Below are 23,954 nucleotides of genomic sequence, written 5' to 3' on the forward strand. Positions count from 1 at the left end.
TGTCCATGGCCCAATGTTACTGGTTCCAAGAAACCACAACACTTTCTTAAAAAAAAAAAAACCACTTGGACACAAAAAAGTTGCAGGGAAGCAGGTATCAAGAATATTGTTGCTGGTACTTCTTGAGCCTGTTAAACCTCTTCCGTCCATGATCACTTGCAAAACCAAAGAATGAAGAAATCTAGACGCCCAAGGTTCAGCCAAGAACTCTCCAGTGCCTAAGAAAAAGTGTTTAGATTTTGAAAAGAATAATACTAGATATGGTCCTAGTGTGTGCAACGCAAAATGACATTTGCAAAAGATAGCATTTTTCTAAAGAGAAATGACAAGGCAAGATGAACAGCTTTTGTAAAATCCCTACCTCAGCTTTCACTATTAAACATCTGGTAGTGAAAGTTCATCAAGGAAAGTGGCAAATGCACTATTATTTGAATCAATAATAATAGTGTCTTTCCTTACTTAAAGCTGCGTTTAGATGTTGAGCTGAGCTGAGTTCTTTATGAATAGTAATGAATTGAGTATATGGAGTCAGTTATGTGGAATCCATCTAAAATGAGTTTAGATGTGTTTGAATGTTAAGATGAATTTAATACTATTTATAAGAAATTGAAAAAAGTTGTGAGTCCCACGTATAAAACTATGTTGAGTTGAAAAAAGTTGTAAATCCTACGTGTAAGGAGGTTTTAAATTGAGATGAATTTAGTAATTTGAGATTTTGGTGTTTAGATGTTAGACTCAGCTTAAAATTAGACTGAACTGAATTGATCTCAGCTGAGTCTTATAACCAAACAAGGCCTTAGTTTTCTGTATTGTGATCCATCTATTGCATGATACAGGAATGACATAAGATTACATATAGTCTGAAAGCTCCCAAAACATCGTAAATTTAAGTTTCTGAGCTTAAAGAAATAGAAAATTGTCCTAACCAAAAAACTTGTGGACATGTGTGCATGACTTCACTTAAATATCACCTATGACTCGTTTCCTGTCAAGTAATGCAACTTAAAGACCCATCTCACGTTTAGTTATATACATTGAAAAGAAATCCGTCTTCGCAACAAGTCTACACCTATCTTTGCTAAGAACCTTCACAAAAATACCTCATCAATGGCCCTCAGGCTTCTCTTGAAAGCGTTTGGATGTTGCCTCGATACGGGCTGTATACCCTACCGTTGTTGTCCTTAACGATCTCTGCCGCACCATATGACAGTATTCAGGGTCATCTGATTGCCCATCTGTTCTTATCCACTGTATCATCTGATGATACATGGGGAAAAACCGCAGTTGGATGGCAGCATAAGTGATATATGGGACGAGAGAAGAGAGTAGCACAAACAGTGTGAGGAGCCAGTAAAGGGGGGCTGGTGCACAGGCTTCAATAAAGACCTTGTAGGCAGTTGTTGATATGTTGGGGTCCATTGCTCCATACGCCAAAAGGAATAAATACCAGAATATAGAGCCACCCCAAATTAAGATATGTTGTATATATGTGAAATAGCTGATGGATAGTGCCATCTGACAGTTCACCACCCACACGACGCATGTGTACATAGTCGTTCCAAGGATTTCCAATCCAACAACTTCACCACCTTTACGGAAGGCTTGATGCTCCATTGCGCGGATACAAAAGAAGAAGATCAAAGTAGCACTCAGCACCCCATTAAATGCCCAGCCAAGGATTCGAGACCAGCTAAATAGGACGTTTTGTACACCTTCTTGGTACAACAGAGGGAACTGCAAGGATTAGAAAGGAGATATCATCCCAATGCCCTTTACTACTAGGATTCTAATTTTTGAAGAAATTTCAAATCTTCCATTATGTGTCTATACATTTGTATCAATTCAAAATGACATAAGAAAAGCACCTCTACATTGGATTTACCTTGAGACAAAGCCGTGAGGAGACATCCTGGTCAAACACTCCCAAGGCTATCACAGGAAGTGATGTGAAGAAGACATTATATAGTGACAGATACCAGTCATTGTATACAGTTTGGCCCGAGAATGATGCATATGCCTCAAAAAAGAAGAGAGTGAAGCCAAAAGCAATGTTCTTGTAAAAGAAATAGCATATCTGCCAAACAGAGAAACAATTGCCAATTAGCCATCAATTTGTTTGAGTTAATGTTAGTGTTACAGGGCATAAAATAAAGGTAATATGCTGCCACATCGATCATCTGGAGAGACAGAGAAGTCAATTGCAGACCCATTACACAACAGCTCCACCCATTCTTAGTGTCTGTCTCCTGTTAAATACCAATGGGAGCAGAGAAGAAAGATGAAATACGAAAACCATCAGAGACCAAAAGAGAGATTGGAAAGTAGAGAGATGGCAGAGTTGAAGGTTCCAGGGAGGGGATTTTGAGGTGGAATTTTAGAAGGATAACAGAGAATAGAAGAAAATGGAAGAAAGTGGGAGTTTTTTAAGAGAGGTGACGTCTGGTTTTCTTAGAGGAATTTGCAGACAAGGAAGAAAGGAAAAAAATTGAAGGCAAGAAAATTGGAGCTAAGGGTTGTAGAGAGGGGGTCTCAGTGAGTATTTTCAGGGGTTCTAAAGTAGAAAAAGAGAATGAAGAGAAAGATTAGAACCAGGAGACTGTTGGTGGAAAAATAAGTTCGATTTTTTTTTCTTCAATCCTTCTCTAACACCGGAAATCTCATCTTCCTTCTTAGTCCCAAACCTTCTAATACAATAAAATGCAATGAAGTTCTCTGGTTAAATGAGTGCTTCCGTGAACGACATGGCAACATATTTACCTATGGATTTCTTTCAATTTGAGAGAAACATTTGAATGGGAGGAGAGCTGGACCCCAAAAAATTCCCTTGAAAATGAAATCTTCAAGCTTTTCAATTCTATGTCTCTGTTTCATTTAAAACCAAGTGCGAAGTTCATGGTGGTGCCAAGATTACAGATCTGGGCTCACTCCCATTTGAAAAAGTTTTGAATTGTATTGGAGATTAATAACATAGAGCTAAAATTTAAAAGCATATCATCTGCCATTTCCAAGATAATACCATTGATGAGATTCTTCTGTAACACCAATGTCCATGCACAAGAAGCAAGCGCTCCAAATATCGGAACTGAGCAATTGCAATGTCACTTGACATGACGGCCTGAAATTTTGCAAGTATTAGTAAAAGAGAGCAACTGAAAATGCATTGAAGTGAAATTAATTTCCAGATGAACCTAACAAAATACAAACAGAAACCTTTGGGCAAGTTATTCTGCATTTACCTGCATTCCCTCAACGCCACTGATACCAATTCCAATATCTGCTTCTTGAAGCATTCCAACATCATTTGCTCCATCACCAATTGCCAGAGTCGTGCTGCCTGTTCTAATTTTGACCAGTCTAGTAACCTGCATTACCAAGTAGCACCAATTGTCAGACTAAATTTCACTGAACAATGCTAGAAACCTGAAACTACAGGAATATTTTTCTGCTATTGCATATATAGATCTGTAGATCTAGAATAAGAAACAAGGTCCTTATAAGAAGAGTTGTACAAAAGTTTTTTCATCATTGACTCCTCTTTTGTCAGATGAATGAGGAAAACCAAAACACTAAAAATGATGGGCAGACTATTAATTAGCCTGTGGGATATCATGGTAAATGTTTATGAGCCGTGATTCTTAACTCATTTGGGTGGACTAATATTTTGGTTACACTTTCTTGCATAAACCATAGCAGAAGTCAAGTATATGCCACCCCATTGTCACTCACACCCCAACTTTGACTTGATACAATTTGACCCACAACCTATCATTTATTGTCACTTGGAACCCCCCCCCCCCCCCCCCAACCTAAACTTTTACTCAGTAGAAATCAAATGCATGTACTACTACTCTCACACGTGGCACACTCTAGTCACGTGTTTCTGAATTGTATTGAATCAAAGTTCAGTATGACAATAGGGTGGTAGTTTATTGCGGGAGAGGGAGGAATTAACCCATATAAAACATGATACACACACACACACACACACATATCTGGGCTTGTGTAGAAAGAAATGTATATATAAAGAGAGTACGTGATGGGTGCACAAACATAAAACCAATAGTGGAGAGACAAGAAAGGGGTAAATGACCCCCCAACCCACTTAAGAAAAGGGATAGACTTTTTCATTTAATTTTTAACAATATTTTTACTTTCATTATTTTTAGAATTAGAAAATGAACAAGATATGGTTGGGATAAATGGATTTTCTAAATTTTTTTCTTTTTCTACATTTAGATTGCTTGGGTTAATGGTTGCAGCCCTTGCCCATCCGGGGAAGAAATAAAACAGCCCATCCCTTTACAACTGATGAAAAAACACCTTACCAAAGTTTTTCCCTTGCAAGCATCACTGACTTATAAGTTGTAATAAATTCACGCTACTAAATAAAAATATTATAAAACACATGTTACCTAATGCACAAACATCAACCATTTTCATCTGAAAGGAAGTACCCCACACTTTGATACATGTTGAATCACCCTTACACTGTGACACATCTATCTCTCTCCCCATCACATTTTTCGTCCTTCCTTCCATGTCTAACACATGCTCTCAGCCCCTTCTTTCACTTAAGAGAAAACCCTTTTCCCCTTCTCACCTGGCAACAAGCACACCCTCCCCTTGAAAATAGAGTCTGTTCTGAAAGTCACAAGCTTTGCCTTTCTACAAATAGTTTTCTTCTTTCCAGAAGGTTTCGATATATGTAATCAGATTTTTCTACTGATTTATTTTCCAATTTACCACTGTAAAAAATTATTCATGTATACTTTTCTACCTAGATTGTTGCTTTCAATAGTTTGTTGATAAATGTATAATTTCTTTCATATATATTTTATTTGAAATACATAATTGTAATTGCCCAAGATTATGGAGATTAATGACTATAATGAGCCTTAATCAAATCCTGTATGAGCTCTTGTCAAGATAGATTTAGCAAATATGTTAACGCTATGGGTAAGAAAACATACTAAAGTTGCATTTAGATGTTTTAAATGATAATTAAACTTTGTTAAATTGTTTATTTATTTCATTGTTTATATTCTTTAATATTTTTCATCAAATTATTTTAACTCATCTTATAATCTTGCCCCCTTACCCAAAATTTTGGTTCCACCACTGCACACATCTGGTATGAAAATACTAAAAACAATAAAAAGAATGAAGACTTACAAGTGCTTTTTGTTTGGGAGAAGAACGACAGCAGATAACCGATGCACAGCCAAGGGCAAGCTCTAAAAACATGTCCTTGACATCATCATCTAAAGCACAGGTGAGTGACTTCCCATCAATGATCAAAGCCAATGCTTCTGAGTTTTCACTTGACGTGGCAAGCAGTTCCAGTCCCCCACTAATCTGGTGTAGAACTTTTGCCTTAAATTCCTAAGAATCAGCAAGATCCAATCAATTCAAAAGTACTAGTCATACAGGGATTTTAAATATGCAAATAGATTACAACTTCCTATATTTATATGCAAGGTTTGTTAACTATGAAGCAAGAATTCAGTTGAGAACTGATTTTGGATGTACAAAGATGGTGTTTCAGACACTGTTTTCAGCTACTGTTTCTGAACATTCTGTATCGATTTCAGGCAAGCACCAGTATAAGTATCCCGGTTTCATAGGAGCTTTTAGGAATAGGAGCTTTTAGTTCCTTGGTTGCGGGGATTAGACATGCTTGAACAGACCGTAGTGTTGAAATTTGCTGGAAGTTTAAAAAACCTAAGAACCAAATCTAGTAATTTGGCATATGAGCATGGATATTGAGTATCAAGAATGATATAATAGACTCTTTTGTTTTCAGTGCTAGAGAAGTATCGCTATCTGATCTTTTTTAGAATTGATAAGAAAATAAAATTCAGCATCTTACAATGACTGCTCCAAATCAATTTTCCATAAGATTCCCATACTTCATTTTGTTTTTCCTTTTTATCAGTTATCAAAAGAAATGAAAAGCGCTAGATTTACAAAGAGGTCTCACAAAAGTAAAGCTCACAAACTAATCTGGCTAGATGTGATATGTTAGATCTACTTTAGAGCTTTGCAATCTGATGGACCACAACAAGTCACATCAGTTTGTGAACTTTATTTTTGTGAGATCTATCTGTGAACCAAACATTTCTCAAAGTAAATTGATACAAGAAATTCCACTGAAAGATCATGAATTCATTGGACCTACTTCTCAGATATCAGAACACTTTGCATATGTATTTCTGCATTTTTAGATTATATAATATGCTCAAAAGAAATAGGTTTTCTGAGAATGATTAAAGATACGCCATTTATGAAGAAGGTTTCCTGGGAAACAAGTTCATTCCACCTAGAAGCACAGAGTTTATGATAGATGCTCCGTGCAACTAATCTGTAGTTTGTGCCCATTCTTGGAGTTAATAATGGCAAGCACTAAATAATGCAGCTTTAACTATCATTCCATAACTACTACATTCTTAGACATTCATTATTGTCGTAGGCTATCCCTTTTTAGTTAATTATTTATTAACATAAAAAACTTAATTATAAAAAAAGGTAAAGTACACTTGCAATCTGAAATTACCACCCTTTTCACAATGTGCACTTCAAACTAAAAGTTGGAATATGAACGCGAAGTTACCATGAAGTTGTAACATACAACCTCATTTAAAATCTGGCTGTTAAGATAAAGGATGCACATTACAACCTTTTGGTAGCTTAGGGTACACATTGCAAGTTTTTACAGTTCAGGTCCATATTGTAAAACAGGAGGTAGTTTTTTTTAGAAAGGAAATCTTATTCAAAAAGGAGGTAGTTTCAAGGGTGAAGTGATTACTCAAAAAAGAGAGAAAGAAAAAGACAGTAGAATATAGACGGGGTTTACCGTAGCAACAGCAGAGCTGTCCCCAGCTTTCTCCAGTGCTTTGATTTCTGGTGTCTCTGAGCTGATTACAATTTGCCTCATTCCTTGTCTAAGCAAACTACAGGCAAAGCTGCAAAATAAAAGAACAAAAAAAAAATTAACATAAATTCATAAAATGTTTGCTTATTGGAGTCAGCATCTACTGAAACTCAAAGTCATTAACCAATCATACCCAATATTGATTGCAGTCTCCATTTTATCTCCAGTCAAAACCCATATCTTGATTCCAGCCTGTGCAAGCTTGTCAATGCATTCAGGAACCTATCCAGAACAAAGAAAGAAAAGTTCAATGTCAATGCATGAACACCTGAACATATTTCGAAACTGAATTAACTTGTTTCATTGAAAATAGCAATTGTAATGAGTTCATGAAAATATTTTATTTCAAAGCACATATTTAGTAATTTTTAGGATTTGAAAAATGAGCTTAGGAGTTTTAACTAAGTGAATATCTTGACTTCTTAGCACTATGTAGGGATGATTTAATTCCACTGGTTTCAAGTCTCTTCATTGCTTTAATGTTTTAAACATACCCCATTTTGAAGTTTGTCTTCAACAGCAGTAGCACCGAGAAGAATCAAATCCCTCTCAATCTTTTCTCCCACTTCCTCGATCATTTCCTCACGATCTGCACTCACTGAGTTCTTGGCCTCAGTAAGTTCCCTGTTGAACTCCTTGTATTCTTCTTCATCCAGTTCACGGTATGCAAGTACCAGTGTCCTCAAACCAGCATCAGCATACTCATTAATGTGCTCTTTAGTCTTCTCTTCAAATTCACTTCCATTCTTTGCAAGTCTTTCAAAAATGACACTGCTCAGGAAGTAAATTAAAGTATTACAATATATTGAAGTTTTTGGAAAGAAGCACCAACTAAAATGAAATTAACTTCACACTGTTTCCATTAACTGCTTCCCTGTTTGAGTGAAGGGATGAAGAGAGGTTTCCGCTAGTCTGTCCTTTTTTTTTTTTTTTTTTTTTTTTTTTTTTGGCGGGGTGGGGTTGGGTGGGGGTGTTGTAGTTTAGCATCTATGCCACTGTTAAAAAGAGAGAGCCTATTCTGCAAGTTACAAAGGCACAACTTACATGCAAGAATCACAGCATTGAGATACCTCTTGCAAGCTAGCAGGATTGATCGCTCTTTATAACAGTGTTTGTTAGATCAATAATGTAATCTAAATTATTTAAAGACTGTTCAAGTGGTGTTTATTTTTACAAACCTGTCAGCACCTTTACAAAGTAGTAGTAGCTTTCCATCCTTGTTTCTTACAATCACAGACATTCGCTTTCTTGAGCTGCTAAACTCCAGGATATTCAAAAGTTCATAAGATCTGTGAAAATGAAATATGCTCTTTAAGCCATATATCTCTCAAAAATTGCATTACTAACTTGAGCAGAAAAGATGAGGCATATCACCCTGCTAATAGCAGAAACTGAATGGGTGAACCAAAATCTGTGCCCTAGAAACTTAGGACAAAGTGATTTAAGACTAGCATACAATGCGAACACCAGATGACGTCAAGGTGAAAGAGACTGACCTTTCAACTTTCGTGCCAGAGATGGGATCAAATTCATGAAGTGAGATGCTTGTTTGAGTCCTCTCATAAAATTCAAACCCCAGTTCTCTTGCTGCGATCACAAAAGCAGCCTCATCTGGTGATTCGGCCTCATAAGAAATTCTTCCTGTTTCTTCATCAACATCAGGTATGGCAGTATGGCAGATGGCGAGTAGCCTTAAAAATTTCTGAATTACATCTGCACGAGGTTCATTGACCCAATTGCCATTTGTGACTCTTTCATCAACAAAGTTATACCCTTTAATGGATGTCCTTTCTTCACTGGAATCCTCAACCCGGCCCTCTTCATCTGTCACCTCTTGAGCTAAAGGTAACCCTTTACTACCAGACAGAGCTCTCTCAACTTCTGTAACTCCACGCCCATAAGCAGTCCCAGCCACAGAACACTTGATGAATTCCATTGAGTTGCATGTCAGAGTTCCAGTCTTATCAGAAAATATAGTGTCAACTTGGCCAAGTTCTTCATTCAAATTTGAGGTACGTGCATGTGCTGGCTTGTCGGCTTCCTCATAGTACATGTGCAGATCTTGATTGATAAAGACAGTTTGAAGAACTTTGACTATTTCTATTGAAACATATAAGGAGATAGGAATCAAATAACTATATAACATAAGGGCAGTCAAAAAGTGCAAAATTGCTGCAACTGGTGCTCTCTTTGGGTCATAGTATATTGTAGTGTCATCTGGTCTAAGGTACCATCTTGTCATCCTTCCATTTTCGAGGTCCTCTCTAGTTGAAATCCCAAAGAAAATCGACCCAATAAAGGACATCACCACTAGGACAAAAAACAAGAAGTAGACAATCTTATCCATCCTTTTCTCAATTTTGCTTCTCTTGGAAGGAGGAGCTGTTGAATTTTGCATAACCTTTGTATCGTGACCTGTAAAGATAACCACCCCATAAATAAAATCTGTGTTTCGAAGTTTTGAGTCCCTAAGCAGAAGCTGCTGAGGTGTAAGAGGATACTGTTCTTCCTCAAGCTGCAAACCACCTACAAAAGAGTACAAATTTGCATTTGGGTCTTCGCATTTTATTATAGCCTTGAAATTTTGGAAGCTCAAGTCTTCATGAAAGTTTGAAGTTGCATCTAAGGCTTGTTTCAGTTTCAAATTGGTTTCTCCATCGAGGTTCATGGTCTCAACATAGCAAATTGCTTCCTCATAACTTGAAGAAAGCAAGATGAGATCAGCAGGAAAAAATTCATCCTTTTGCACCTTCACTATATCTCCAACTTTCAAATCCATCCACTTAGCGTTATCAAATATGCCATCGCCATGATGCACTTGAACCTTTCTGTTGTTCATCTCAATATCCTGATTTAAATTTTGTAGACTAGATTATGGACCACAAATATCATAACAAAATCATGTTACTGAAGATTCTAAAAAAGGGAGGAGAATGGATGGGATTTCTAGGACCATCTCCAAACCTTGATGTGAAGACAGAATGTATACTTTACAATTAATTGCAAAAAAGAAAATTATAACATTTTGGCATCAGATCTGCAGCAAGTACAGACAGCAAGAATAGAAACCGTCTCCAAATTCCATTTTGTATGAGCTAAATTATCAAATAACAAGTTAAGAGGCAATGAATTTCCATGAAAGAAAAGGCTTGACTTAACAATTTTTATAAATGTTCTTTCAAAATCGTACTCGATAACGGCCAAAGTAACACCTCTTAAACAGCTTATTTCTAAAGGCATTACCAAAATTGCAGGACCAAAAATATCAAAACATCCCATATTCACCATGTTCTGAATATAATGAATTCATTTTGTTGGATTTTGAAATATAAGAGGGGGGAGGGGAGCAGTAAAGAACAGAAAGTTGCGTCCAAGATAGCATTGATGTTCTAAATTTACCTGCTTTACTTATCAAAAAAAAAAATTTACCTGCTTTTTTCGCCTCCAATCTTCAAGCACCTCTTTTCCCATTGTAACTCCAATCACCACAACAAGAGGAAGAACACTACTAAGAGCCGTATATGGAGACAGTGGTGTGAAAGACAGTATTGCACAGATGAGAAAATACAGATTTGCAACTCGCCTGAATTGCTCAAACAATGATTTGGGGAAGAACGTGGCAAGCGTATATTTGGTAGTACTGACATAATTGCTGCCATAATTGATGGCACTGGCCTCAATGCATTCAGGGTGGTTGCTATATACTATCCTTGAGAAGCCAGGACTACCAATCAGTGAGTGTTCCCCTCTTTCTGAAGCCTTCCCACGTGAGGAGTCATGGATTCTGCCAAAATGATGCTTCCTTCTTCTCCCACCAGCCATTTTCTGCAACTTACACCTCTAACTCAAATTCTCCAAAATCATACAGACCCACTAAAGAGAACAACTTTGCCACACCAACAAAAATATAATTGCTGAGACTTGATCGATTGTAGAGTCAGATTCCTGAAGATTAAAGACCAGCTTTGCAAGAACAAATCCAAAAAGGTACCCGCTTTTAGAGTTCAGCACCCAGAAACTTAGACAAAAGACAAACTGTAGAAAGAAACGGAGAAATTTCAGCTACCAAATCCAAAAAGACGAGGATGAACCAAGAAAAAAACATATAACTAAATTTCGTAACAAAAAAAAAAAAAAAAAATGATGGAGCGAAAATGTATCTGTCTTGGATGTGACATACCCAGAATCAAAGATCCTTGAATTTCAAGCTTCTGATAAAAATCCAGCATGAATCCCAGTTTATATCTGGAGATTCAATGCAACGGGTCAAAGACTGGGAAATCTGTAATTCTCTTATTTTGTTATATGTTTATGGGTTGCAACTTGCAAGCTGTTGACGGCCCTCCGGCTTTGACTTGTAGCTAGAAGCAACAGATTTTAAACGTGTATATCATCATATGGGCTTCTGTATTTGAACCTTTGACTATAAAACTCAGCTACTACGTAAAGAAAATAAAAAAACGAAAAGAAAGACAATCAAAACTAACTCAGTATGCACTAATATAAAAGGACTACAGGAGTAAATTCACATATGCCAGCTGCTAAATTAAATTTAACAAATAAGAGTGTATATATATATATATATATATAAAGCATGCACTAGAGTGCTGTTCAAGTCTTCTAGAAGGTCAATGAAAAGCTGTAATAAGGAATAAATGAATGACATATTCAGGGACGTGGAACCAAAACAGACATGGAAATAGTAGTTTTTTTTTTTTCCTCAGCACAATGGAAGTAGTAGTTGAAAGACAGTTACCTGTGCTTTTACGTGACAATGAATCAGAGAGAGAGAGAGAGATTTTAAATAAAAAAAATGAGTGCGGAATTAGAATCCCAGTACTTTATAATTAGTTCGAGTAATTAAATTATTTAAAATTTTAGCTTTTAAACAGTCTTTAATTTATCTTTTAACCTTTCGTATTCCATTATATTAATATTAAAAAAAATTTTAAAAATTGTACGGACTTAAGAAAATTAAATATGATTTGTTTTTTCTAAATATTCTACGGTCTCGTTTGTTTTTTCAAAACTTCTCAACTCATCTCAGCATCTTATTTAATCATTATAATTTTTTGAAATTTTCATACAAAATAAAATAAATAATTTAATTTTTTCAAATCTCAAAATAAAAATAATATTAAAAAAATATATTCTAACAACATTTTATTTAATTTTCAACTATCATTTCATCTCATTTGTAAAAATAAATGAGGCTGGAACTCAATGAGGTTTAGATAGTAAGTTGAGTTGAGATGAGATAAATTGAGATAAAAGTTGAAAATTAAATAAAATATTATAAAAATATTATTTTTTTAATATTATTATTTTAAAATTTGAAAAAATTAAATTATTTATTATATTTTATCTTAAAATTTTAAAAAATTATAATAATTAAATTAGATAAATTAAAATAAGGACTTTTATATCCACACCTGATGGCTTTCAGTAGGTAATCATTAGCTAAAGTGGCGGAGGGTGAATTGGGGATCGGTCAAACAACACGTACCTACCCACTTTCACATGCTCAAATGTTTTTTAAATTAATATATATATATTATTTTTTATATATTTCTTTTACTATTTGAAGATAATTAAAAAAAAAGATAATTACAACTATTTTATTTTGTTTGTATAAAAGTTCTCAGAATATTTATTTGATGATTACAAAATTGGGCATATTTTGACTGTTAATTACATTAAAATAATCCAGTACTACCCCTTATCTTGCCTACCAAACTCTCTATTATATATATTAATATATTTACCAAATAAATTGTCAAAAAAGGGAAAAGATAAAAAGAAAGTATAGAAAGGATAATAAGTCCTTTATTTCCATAAAAGTTCATTGACATGAATCTTGCAACCTGCATCCTCTATCTACTAAAAATGTCCAACTGGAATCATTCATTTTCAAGACTCCATCATTGCAATATTCCAACTGATGCCTAGAGATGGATATAAATTTTTTGCATTTTAATTATCCAGACTTAATGCCAAATATTATATATATATATATATATATGTAATAATAATAATAATGTTAATTCCAATTTTAACGTGTACTAGTCTCGCAAACTTTTTAAAAAATAGTTTGATCTATTATTAAAAAGTGATTTTTTTTATAATAATGCTAGTATGCCTACTCATTTTACCTCTTCATTTTGACTTCTCATGTATTTAAATTATTTTGATTTTAAAAAGTGACTATTAGTGTATTGATATTTTTTTTATTTTTTAAAAATGTTAAAAAATGTGAAAAGAAAAAATGAAAAAAATAAAAAAGATGAATTTTGCGTAGGCGGCACGTCCGGCGGTCACTGTTGGGATAGTAGCCTAGCATCACTCGATTTTTTTATGTAGGTTACAGAAGAAAATGATTTGTATAATTTTTAAATGTGTAAATTTCGTATATTCATTTTAAAAAAAAGTACGAGAAATTATATGCATTAATGTTTAATCATGTGAATTGAAGAGAAGAATACAAGTGAAACAGTTCGAGCTTACCCTTTTTGTCAACGAATGTGTGCAGTTGAATTGTAAAAAGTTAAAGAAATACAAAGTTGGATGAAGTGTATAAATTGGCAAACATAATCATAGTTATAAGACTAATAACAAATTATTAGGCTCAAGATGGTCAAAGTTTGGTTGCATGCCGGAACTCGATCGGTTTGACTTTTTTGGAGTTTCAGTTTGAGATTTTGGGCTCTAAAACAAGATTATAGATTTGAATTCTTGAATCTTAAGGATTAAACTGAAATGTCAAGTTTGGATCTAAGACTCCAAGGAGAAAAAGAAGAAGAAAAAAAAATGAAGATTATTAAAGTGAAAATCTATTTAAAAGTTTTATTGTTTATAAGCCTCTCACATCGCTGATGTGGAAACTTTCTATATCAACTATGCTAAAAAGTAATGAGCTTTGCTATCCAGCTACTTACACTGCATACCACACCTGTTTTAATTTTTTTTTTCTGTTAAAGTAATTGAATTCTTCTACTCATCATCCATACACTATATACTTGTTAAGGGATAAAAAAATAAAATAATATATATAAAAAAAATAAAAGGAAGTGTGTGGTATAGAAGTGATGCATATAATTTTTTAAAAATAATCGATATTTTGATTTTTTATTTTTTTTAAATTATAATGGATCTCACTATAAGAGGTACGTTAATATATCGACTTATGTGCAGCAAAACTCTCGTTCAAATTAATGGCCTCCATTTTTATTATACCACAGATATAAATGGTGTGTTTAGATGACTGAATTTAAGAGAGAATGATTTGGATCTGGTCTTTAAAATTTAAACCTCGTTGTACCTAATTTTTTTTTTTTTCAATTTTCTTTTTATTAGAAAGCACAATATATTGTAAAGCATGAAGATGAAGAGGAGGAACCAATACCAAACTCCAAGTAGAATGGAGGTTTCCAACATTTTTTTTTTTTTTTTTATTCTTTCTATTTTTACAAGTCAAAATTTGGATAGACTTGAAAATTTTTTATTAAAAAAAATATATTATTTGACTAAGTTTAGCATATAATTACGTGGCATATGGAAAAGGATGAAGGGTAGTTACCGGAACAAGAGAAACGGATAAAGAAAGGTAGGTGAGATTGTAAATATAATATATATATATATTAGGAGTATAATATAAATTTTAATTTAATTTAATTTTATAAAATCACCAATGATTCAAAGCCACCCCACCCAAATGTGGTGGCACATGCATTCACGTGACTGTTAATATTTATATAATCACTTTTTTTTTTTTCTTTCTTTGAAAAAATATGAAGTGCTTAGAAGAAGGAAAAACAAAGGGAATAAGGAGACAAATCTCAAGAGAGAGTGGAAATGGTGTAAAATAAAAATAAAAATAACAAATTGTTGGTGTCATTTTTTAACAAAATTGTTTTTTATTAACTTTTACATAATTTTTAAGACAGATGATTTGGGAAATTTTATTCCCTTAATATTTTTGTGATTAGTATTTAACTAGAACTACTTAATTATATTTAAAAGTAATATTAGATACAGTCGAGCACATTCCGCTATTAAAAAATAAAATTTTCATATGCGTTGAGATTCATTTACTTTATTAATTGTATACAATTATGGAGTTGGAAGATACCAATTTTACATGATCGTTAGATTTTACTTCTTAATTTCTCTCATTTTTCCTTTTTTTTTTGTTTTTGTTTCCACATTTAACAAAGTGTCTTAATCAAAGAACAACAAGTAAAAAAAATATATTATACTCATTTTTTAAAAAAAAACAGACAGAAATTCAAAGAAAAGTGCCATTTCTCCTAATTTTCCGTTGGTGGAAAAACTTACAATGTGCCAGAAATTAGGAAAAAGGGTCAAAGTTGTACGTAGCTTTGGTAGGTTGGCCTTAGTTTGCGACGTTGACACAGCAAATGCATGCACTCTAGGATCTTGTTTTCTTTAGTTGTTGTTTTTTTTTATCTTTTTCAATAATACGTTGGTGGAATTTAACCATATCTTGGTTTTCTGTAATTTAGGTTATTTCGGTTGCGGTTGAATAGAAAAATAATTTTAGGTATTTTGTAGATAATAGTAAAAAAATAATGAAAAAGTAATGATAGAATATTGAATAGTAGTGAAAAGTATATGAAAAATAATAATAAAATAATAAATAGTAGTGAGGTACTTTAGTACGAGTAATTCTACATACAACTGTGAAGTGCATAAATACCGCATAATGGAGTCCACTATTAAAAATAATAATATTTTTCTTATGGGTCACATATTTTATTCATTTTTTTTCAAAGCGATTACACGGCGGTTATACAATTCACAGTTGTAAATATTTTTTCTCCTTTTTTTTTTAGGCAAGAAATATTGATTCTGTTCAATTTTGTACCAAATGGCATAAGGGTGTTGTTTGGATTCGAAGATGAGTTGAAATGAGTTGAGATGGATTGTGAATAGTAGTGAGATTTGTGAGTTAAAGTTGATGAATAGTAATGAATAGTAGTGAGATGAATTGAGATGAGTTGAGATGGGTTGCGAATACAAACCGATCATCTGTATGAAAGTAAATTGTGTGTAAATTAATATTTCTCAAATAATTCATTCAATATAAATTTAAATTGATACAAGTAAGCGTGTTATGAACGAGTGTAACTTCTTAATTTTGTGTCGAAGAGGGCGAGTGAGTCACTCAACTTGTATACACGAACGAAAAATTATTTTACAAAAGTAGAGTATGGTGAGGTTTGGATAGTGAGTTGAGATGAAATGAGTTAAGATGAAACTTGAAAGTTGAATAAAATATTATTAGAATATTATTTTTTAATATTACTATTATTTTGATATTTGAAAAAGTTGAATTGTTTATTATATTTTATGTGAGAATTTGATAAAATTATAATAATTAGATTAAATGAGATGAGTTGAGATCAATTCTAATTAACTGCATCTTTCATATTGTTGTAAAAAAAGTTTAAAACTTTTACCATCTTTCACTCCGATTTGTAAATAGGAATAATTCTATAGTTACTTAGAGTCTTATTTGAACGATTTTCTTCCTAATAAGTGGTAAAAAGAAGTTTACCATTGTGTGTTGGAATGTAAATTATGGTCATTTTTGTCGTATTAGATCGAGACAAAATACACTCATGGTGTAAGGGATAAAATATATAAAGCCTATAGTGTTTTCTAGGCCCAGCACAAGAGGAGACTCATCGGGAGGGAAGAATGAGAGAGGAAATGAGGAGACAAATGACTGAGGGAGTGCAGAGTGTCAGGAGGGAAAATGGGTGATGTGACATAAAGAAGAGGTGTAGGGACGTAAAGCAAGGGGCAAAAGATAAAAAGCACGGACACAGACAACTTCTAGGACTTTGGGGCAGACTTCTCCGGAAATTATTCTTCAACCTCACAAAGGAGTTCCAACGACGATATCTCCACTATCAGAAGATAGACTTTCGAGATCTATTATACAATGAAGATAAGAGACCATGAGAGACTATAAAATAAGCTTATTATAGTGGATCCTCCCCTCTCTGAACCCTCATGGACGTAAGTCAAGTGTCGAACCACGTAAATTTGTGTGTCTTCCTCTCTTTATTTTTCCTGTATTAATTTATTGTTTATTGTTATTGATGTATGCATGGACATCGTACAACCGCACCGAATCACCGCCAGGGCTCCACACAACACCAATCAAGGCCCGAACAACCTCAGCTGGGCCGGAAATGAATTTTTCTCCCATTTCAGCCTGTTGTGTCATTTTTAGGGGTTAATAGACGATGTCGTCTGTGGGATCCGAGATTATTTTTACACCAAAAGTGGAAGAATGACGATTTCCCGATACGTTAAATAATCTATAAAGGAGCATATGAAACTCTTCCAGATAAGTATTATCAATCTTTCGAAATTTATTTTTATGGGCGGCACTATTGCAAAAATTGGGTGAGTAAACCTTTTCTCGCTCAGGTGGGAATCCCAAATTACTCTCCGCTTGAATTGCAAATGCTCAGTACCCTTTAGGCGAGTATGGGAGGATGTAGTATACTTAGAGTACACAAACAAGAACAAATAAGTACACAAGCAAGAACAAATAAGTACACAATGCACTATGCACGTACCTTGCATGGCATGAACATTGCCATGTACGGTGGGGGGTGCACGTTATCATGCACCTCGGGCTCCCCTCGCCCAACAACCACGATGCCGACATCCACCTCTTGGCTCGTCGGTGTGCTATGTCGGTGCAGAGATGTTCACCGACAATCCCCGTGGGCTAAGGGTGGCCCACGACAACGCACCAAGGCTCACAGTGTACTTGCAGAAGCACACTGCGAGCCATGAGGACCTTTCGGCGGCCACCACACAAACCGTCGGCATCATCTGAACCCCCTAGGGTGACCCCGACGGAGACCCCGCAGCGCCAGCCAAGTGCATAGGACTACAAATGGCCGAGGTCTCCTCGACCCAATCTAAACGTGACACAGAAAGGACGTCGGTGGCCACCACTTAGACCGTCGGCGTCCTCTGTCTCGGACGGAGTGTCACTAGTAAGCCTAGGTGCACGACAAGAAAAGGTGGACAGCACTGGCCACACATGCAGCATCCTTTCCAGGCCCATGGCCGGCTGCCGTTGGAGCCCCTTCTCCTGCCTTCAGTCACTACTTGGACCACTGCCATATTCTACTGGCTCGAAGGTGGTACCCAACCACCACGAAAAACCCGCAGTGGCCCACAACCCCACGTCAAGTGCAAGGCAGCTCACGACAAGCTCACCGCTGACTATCGTGCGCCCTCTGCCCCCATTAAAGAGCATTCGTCTCCTCAGCCCGATACCTTCCTCACCCATCTGTTCCTTGGCCTCCCAGAGGCAGGCACAAGTGCTTGGTCAAAACAAGCTCATCGGCCATGCACATGCGAGCGAACATGCAACTCGGCTAATGCCCTACCCAGCATCACTCTCCTCGGCCACAGCTCAAACTCCTCAGACAGCAACTTCCTCGCCCAAGCTCCTACGCCTGCTTCAACTATTCGCTCGAGCTTCACATCCCACTCCACTACCTTGCACGTCCTCGCCAGAACTTCTCTCCATGCAAGTCCCCGCCAGATCTCCTCACCCACGACCTCTCACCCACCTATTCCTCTGTCACACAGTGGTGGGCACCCATAATCTTCCCGACCATGTGCTCCTCAACCTCCCTCAGCGGCGGGCACCCATCACATGGACGGTCACATGCAAGCGGGCATCAACCCGTCCTGGCAACTACACGCCCACCATGGACTTGCCTAGAGGCTACCCGTTTCTCCCATACATCTCGTTGAGACCTCCACGACCCTGCCAACTCCATTTCGACTACACCATGTATCCCACCATGCATGAGCATCATGGATTGCACCAGGGTTACGCGCAAGCGACTATCCAAGCCAATGCACATGGGCAAATAGACGATATGCACCAACCCCATGCATGACCGCCACCAAACTACTCGGACTCTATCACAACCACACTGTCTCAGACCACATCTTGATGAGCAACTCGGACATTTAATGGAGGGAAACACACCTCGGTAATGCAAGGTCACGCGTTGCATGCCCTGTGCAAGGTTATGCGGCATGGCCGGTGCAAGGTTACGCGTTGCATGCCCCACACAACAATCAGTCTGCATAGTTAACGTTGCACAATGTGTGGCATTCAAACTTTTTTAAAAAAAAAAAAAAACAAGGAAGAAGAAGAAGAAAGAAAGAAAGAAGAAACAACACCAGTGGTGGGCAATTTCTGTCAAGCAAAAATCGGTCACAGTGGCTAAACACCCCAGTTTGTCTCCCTCAGAGCTTACATAGATTTTGTTTTTACAAACATAATTAATTCCTGTAGCGCGGAACACTAGCTATATAGCCCCACTCAAACATCGTTTGGACGTCTCAATATTTCTCCGTCGGAATAAACTCCTTGGCATTCACATGCACGCGGACAAGCGCCTCTCCTACTTACCTCCTCGCGGGATCCAAAGGGGTGGGTTACGCCTTAAGGCTGCTTTATCCCTCCCGCGGTGGTGAGCGGGATCAATACTAGCATGACCCGAGACTACCTTCCATGTGGCCTCAACAGGCGGGAGTGGGTCTAGTCTCAAATTGCCGGACAACTTACCTCCCAATGAGAGTCAATAGGTGGGTCTAGCCCCCTGGTGGCCCGACCTCCCTCACAAAGGAGAGCGGATCCAACCTCTCGACTACCCGATAACTTACCCCAACCTCCACCACGATAAAGAGTGGGATCAGCACTAGCTTGACCCGACACTTACCTTCCTTGTGATATCAACGGGCTGGAGCGGGAGTGGGTCCAATCACAAACTACCCAACAACTTACCCCCCAGCGAGGATCAGCAGGCGGGTCTAGCCCTCTCGGGGACTCGACCTCCCTCATGGAGGAGAGCAAGCCCAACCTCTCAGCCACCCGATAACTTACCCCTACCCATCATGGTGAAGAGCAGACCAGCTCCTTAGCTATCCGACATCTTACCTCCCCATGGGACCTAAATGGATGAGTTATACCCTAAGGCTGCTTTATCCCTCTCTCTCGCAGGGAGAGTGGGTCCAACCTTTGGTTTCCAGACACTTACATTCCCTATGGGCCTCAACAGGTGGGAGCGGGTCCAGTCTTAAATTGTCCAGCAACTTACCTCCTCGCTAGACACAAAGGGATGAGTCATGTCTTAAGGCTGCTCTATCCCTCCCACGATGGAGAGCTGGTCTAGCCTCTTGGCTGCCCGACAACTTACCTAGACCTCCGCCACGGCAAAGAGTAGGATCAACCCTAGCCTAACCTACACTTACCTTTCCTATGATGTTAACGGGTGGGAGCGGGTCCAGTCTCAAACTGCCTGACACTTACCTCCTCGTGAGAGTCATGGGTCTAGCCCCCTTGGTGGCCTGAACTCTTTCACGAAGGAAAGCGGATCCAGCCTCTTGACTGCCCCACAACTTACCCCAACCCCCATCACAGTGAAGAATAGACCATCTCTTTAGTTGTCCGGAAACTTACCTCCTCAGAGGGACCAAAGAGGCGAGCTTAGCCTAAGGCATCCCGACTTCTCCTCCGGTGGAGAGTGGGTTTAGTCTTTTAACTGCCCGACATTACTCTTGGATCACCATCTCCTGCAACGGATCGCCAAACAAATAACGCCTCAGACCCTTGCCACACTCTATTTCCATCTAATAAGGCGTCAAATGAGTGACGCCTCAGACCTTTACCGCGTCCCAGCAAGATAGCTTAGGTTTGTGAATTTCACACCCATGATTGGAGATTGTTTACACTAACCGGTTTGACTTTTGCAACATAATCAAACATCTCTTACTTACCTTCCCATTGCGGGTCAACAAGTCAGTCCAGCCTTAAGGTGGCCTGGTCTACCTCATGGCGAAGTGCAGGTCCAGTCTTTCGGCTACCCGACATTACTCATGAGACAACATCTCCTCTAGCAAATGCAAAGTGTTTACACTCGAGCCGTGACCGCCTCTCCTGGGTTATTTTCAACAATGAGTCAACAAACGAGAAGGGATAGCGCAGGTGGGTAGGTCACTCGATTGCCCGACCTTCGCACCTTACGTAGTAGAGTACTCCACCTCGCCGTGATGAGCTACGCGCTCGCACTTTATGCAGTCGAGTCCATCTGCCACTCACCTCGCCAAGACGAGTCCCGCGCTTGCACTCTATGCGCTCGAGTTCATCTCCCGCTTATCTGGCCAAGATGAATCCCGTGTTCGCACTCTATATGGTCGAGTTCATCTCCCGCTTATCTCACTAAGCGGGAGATATGCAGTCGGGCCTATCTCTCGCTTATTTCGCCAAAGCCGAGCTACACGCTCACAACTCACGCAATGGACCTACCATCTCTAGCCAAAAGACGAGCTAACCTCTTGCTCATCTTGCCAAGATAAACTCCATGCTCGCACATCTCCCACAATAGCTGGGCTACGAGCTCGCACTCTACACGATCGAGCACATCTCCCACCAAAGACGAGCTAACCTCCCGCTCATTTCCCCAAGACGAACTCTGCGTGCGCACATCTCCCGCCATAGCCGAGCTATGCGCTCGCATTCTATGAGGTCGAGTCCATCTCCCTCTTACCTTATCAAGACGAGCCTTGCACTCACACTCTATGTGGTCGAGTCCATTCCCTGCTCACCTCGCCAAGACGAGCCCTGTGGGAGATACTCTATGTGGTCGAGTTTATCTCTCGCTTATCTCACCAAGTCGAACTCCGCGCTCGCACTCTATGCGATCGAGCCTATTTCTCACTCACCTCACCAAGATTCTCAAGGTATTCGTTTTCAGAACAAATCGCCCTTAAGAATCACAGGCAACTTAAGGGATAAAATATATCAGACCCATAGCGTTTTCTAGGCCCAGCCCAAGGGGGGACTTATTAGGAGGGAAAAAAGAGATAGGGAAGGAGGAGACAAAGGGATGAGAGAATGCAAAGTGTCAGGAAGGAAAACAAGTGATATGACATAAGGAAGAGGTGAAGGGAAGTAAAGCAAGGGGCAAAAGATAAAAGGCACGGACATCGATGACTTCAAGGACCCTGGGGCTAGACTTCTCTGGAAATGCTTCTTTAACCTCACGAAAAGAGTTCCAGCAACGATATCTCCACCACCAGAAGACAGACCTTTGAGATATATTGTATAGTGAGGATCCTCCCCTCCCTGAACCCTTGTGGATGTAGACCTAGTACCAAACCATGTAAATCTGTATGTGTCTCTCTCTTTATTTTTTCTGCATTTATTTATTGTTCACTGTCATAAATGTACGTACGAACACCATACAGCTGCACCAAACCACCGTTGGGGGCTCCACATAACACCGATCGAGGCCCAAACAACCTCAACGGGGCCAAAAATGGATCGTTCTCCCCTTCTAGTCTGCTGTGCTATTTTTAGGCATTAACACATGGATAACAATCTAATACATGATAAGTCTTAATCACAATTTAAGCAAAAAGTTGATCCATTGTTAGGGTTTTGTTGATAACCTCTCAACACTTGATTGGGCCGAGTATGTTGCTATTAAAGAAGAGTGTGGTCCGGACTAACCTATTAGATAGAGTTAGCTTTTAATGCGAAAAATTTATTAAATTTAAATTCATGGTGATAATTTTGGAAAATGACATGATGAGTGGACCATGAAAATGGCAAATACATACTTAACCAAATTCTTTTTTCTTTTTTCTTTTTTAAATAAAGGAATATATGGCAAATGCATAATCCTATTGGTGTGGCACCAGAATCCTATAATGGGAATGACAATGAGAACAAAAAAATATCATTTTTATTTTATTTTAAAGATTTGTATATTTTTTCTCACCCCTTAGCTTCCCCATTTGTGCCTGCCGCCACTCTTGAGGCCGCTTCAAGGTATCCACAGAGCCCTTTACGCGGGCTGTGGAACACTCGATTCTTACCTGGCTAACTCCATTTGTTGAATCTCCATCACTAAACTCCACTTTGGAAAGCTCCTCAAGCTAACTGTCAATATTCCGAAACCAAATTTTGAGAGTCAATTACTTTATAGATTGTGGTTTAGCTTGAACTGAGCCACAACCTTTAAGCTCCGGTCAACAAAACCTAGATCTAAGGTCCCGTTTGAATACACAATTGGTCTCATTTTATTTGATCTTATCTTATCTCATCTCATCTTTTTCATTTTATCTCAACATCCAAACATTCAAACACAAACATTTTTTCTATCTCTCTTTCATGCTTTTTCATCTAATTATTACTACTTTCCTAAACTTCTATATAAAACACAAAAAATAATTAAATTTTTTCAAATCTTAAAATAAAAATAATATTAAAAAATTATTTTTAATAATATTTTAACTTCATAATATTTTTATTCAACTTTTCTTCTCTTTTCCCAAAACCCAATAAAAATTTTAATAAAAAATATCTCTTTTATTTATAAATTTCTCATCTCATCTCATCTCATATCATCTATAATACTAAGACTCGATAAATCTCTTAAATAGTAAGTGGCTTAAAGGTTTTATTATTATTATTATTATTATTGTTGGGAGTAAAAGGCATCATGGTTAACGGCGCGCAGCGCGGCCACCAACCCCTTTCTCTAATCCTACCTTCTCTCCAACTCTCTCTCTCTCTCTCTCTCTCTCTCTCTCCAGGGGTGACTTCTCTCTAAACCGAATAATGAGAAGATATAAGAATAATAAACGCTAATTTTCAAAAAAGACATTATTAACTTAAAGAAAAAAAAAATTGGAGACTTTTAGGTTTTACAAAAAAATATTTAAGAGGACAAAATTACAGTTTTTTCTTTAATTTTTTTTTTTTTTTTTTTTTTTTTTTTTTTTTTTTTTTTTTTTTTTTTTTTTTTTTTACAATGAAGTAAAAGACATGCAAACAAGTTTATCATATTACAACACTAAAATAAAACATTTTTTTTGTATAATATTTACTGACATGCAATGCGTTTTCCTTGAAGCTCTTCTCTCTCTCTCTCTATCTCTCTCT

The 23,954-nt window shown here is 37.3% G+C and overlaps 1 protein-coding gene across 1 annotated transcript; it reads right to left on the bottom strand.

Moving 5' to 3' along the window:
• Positions 1–823: 823 nt before the first annotated feature.
• Positions 824–11,311, bottom strand: LOC121242715 (putative phospholipid-transporting ATPase 9). Its single transcript, XM_041140651.1, has 12 exons — positions 11,112–11,311; positions 10,361–10,966; positions 8,428–9,779; positions 8,110–8,220; positions 7,426–7,702; positions 7,065–7,153; positions 6,854–6,962; positions 5,173–5,382; positions 3,237–3,362; positions 3,017–3,115; positions 1,883–2,074; positions 824–1,734 (listed from the first exon to the last, which is right to left on the bottom strand). Exons 2-12 carry the CDS (start codon positions 10,751–10,753, stop codon positions 1,105–1,107), a joined length of 3,588 nt encoding a protein of 1,195 aa, XP_040996585.1. The 5' UTR covers positions 10,754–10,966; positions 11,112–11,311; the 3' UTR covers positions 824–1,104.
• Positions 11,312–23,954: the final 12,643 nt, after the last annotated feature.

This window comes from Juglans microcarpa x Juglans regia, chromosome 8D (assembly GCF_004785595.1).
Source record: "Juglans microcarpa x Juglans regia isolate MS1-56 chromosome 8D, Jm3101_v1.0, whole genome shotgun sequence".
NCBI classification, from domain to species: Eukaryota; Viridiplantae; Streptophyta; class Magnoliopsida; order Fagales; family Juglandaceae; genus Juglans; species Juglans microcarpa x Juglans regia.

Excerpts from the sequence above, each read along its gene's own strand:
- LOC121242715 (XM_041140651.1), bottom strand. The coding sequence starts at position 10,753 with ATGGCTGGTGGGAGAAGAAGGAAGCATCATTTTGGCAGAATCCATGAC. Across the intron at positions 7,154-7,425 it reads AAGACAAACTTCAAAATGGG|GTTCCTGAATGCATTGACAA; the intron begins GTATGTTTAAAA and ends TGTTCTGGATAG. Across the intron at positions 3,363-5,172 it reads CTCCCAAACAAAAAGCACTT|GTTACTAGACTGGTCAAAAT; the intron begins GTAAGTCTTCAT and ends TTGGTAATGCAG.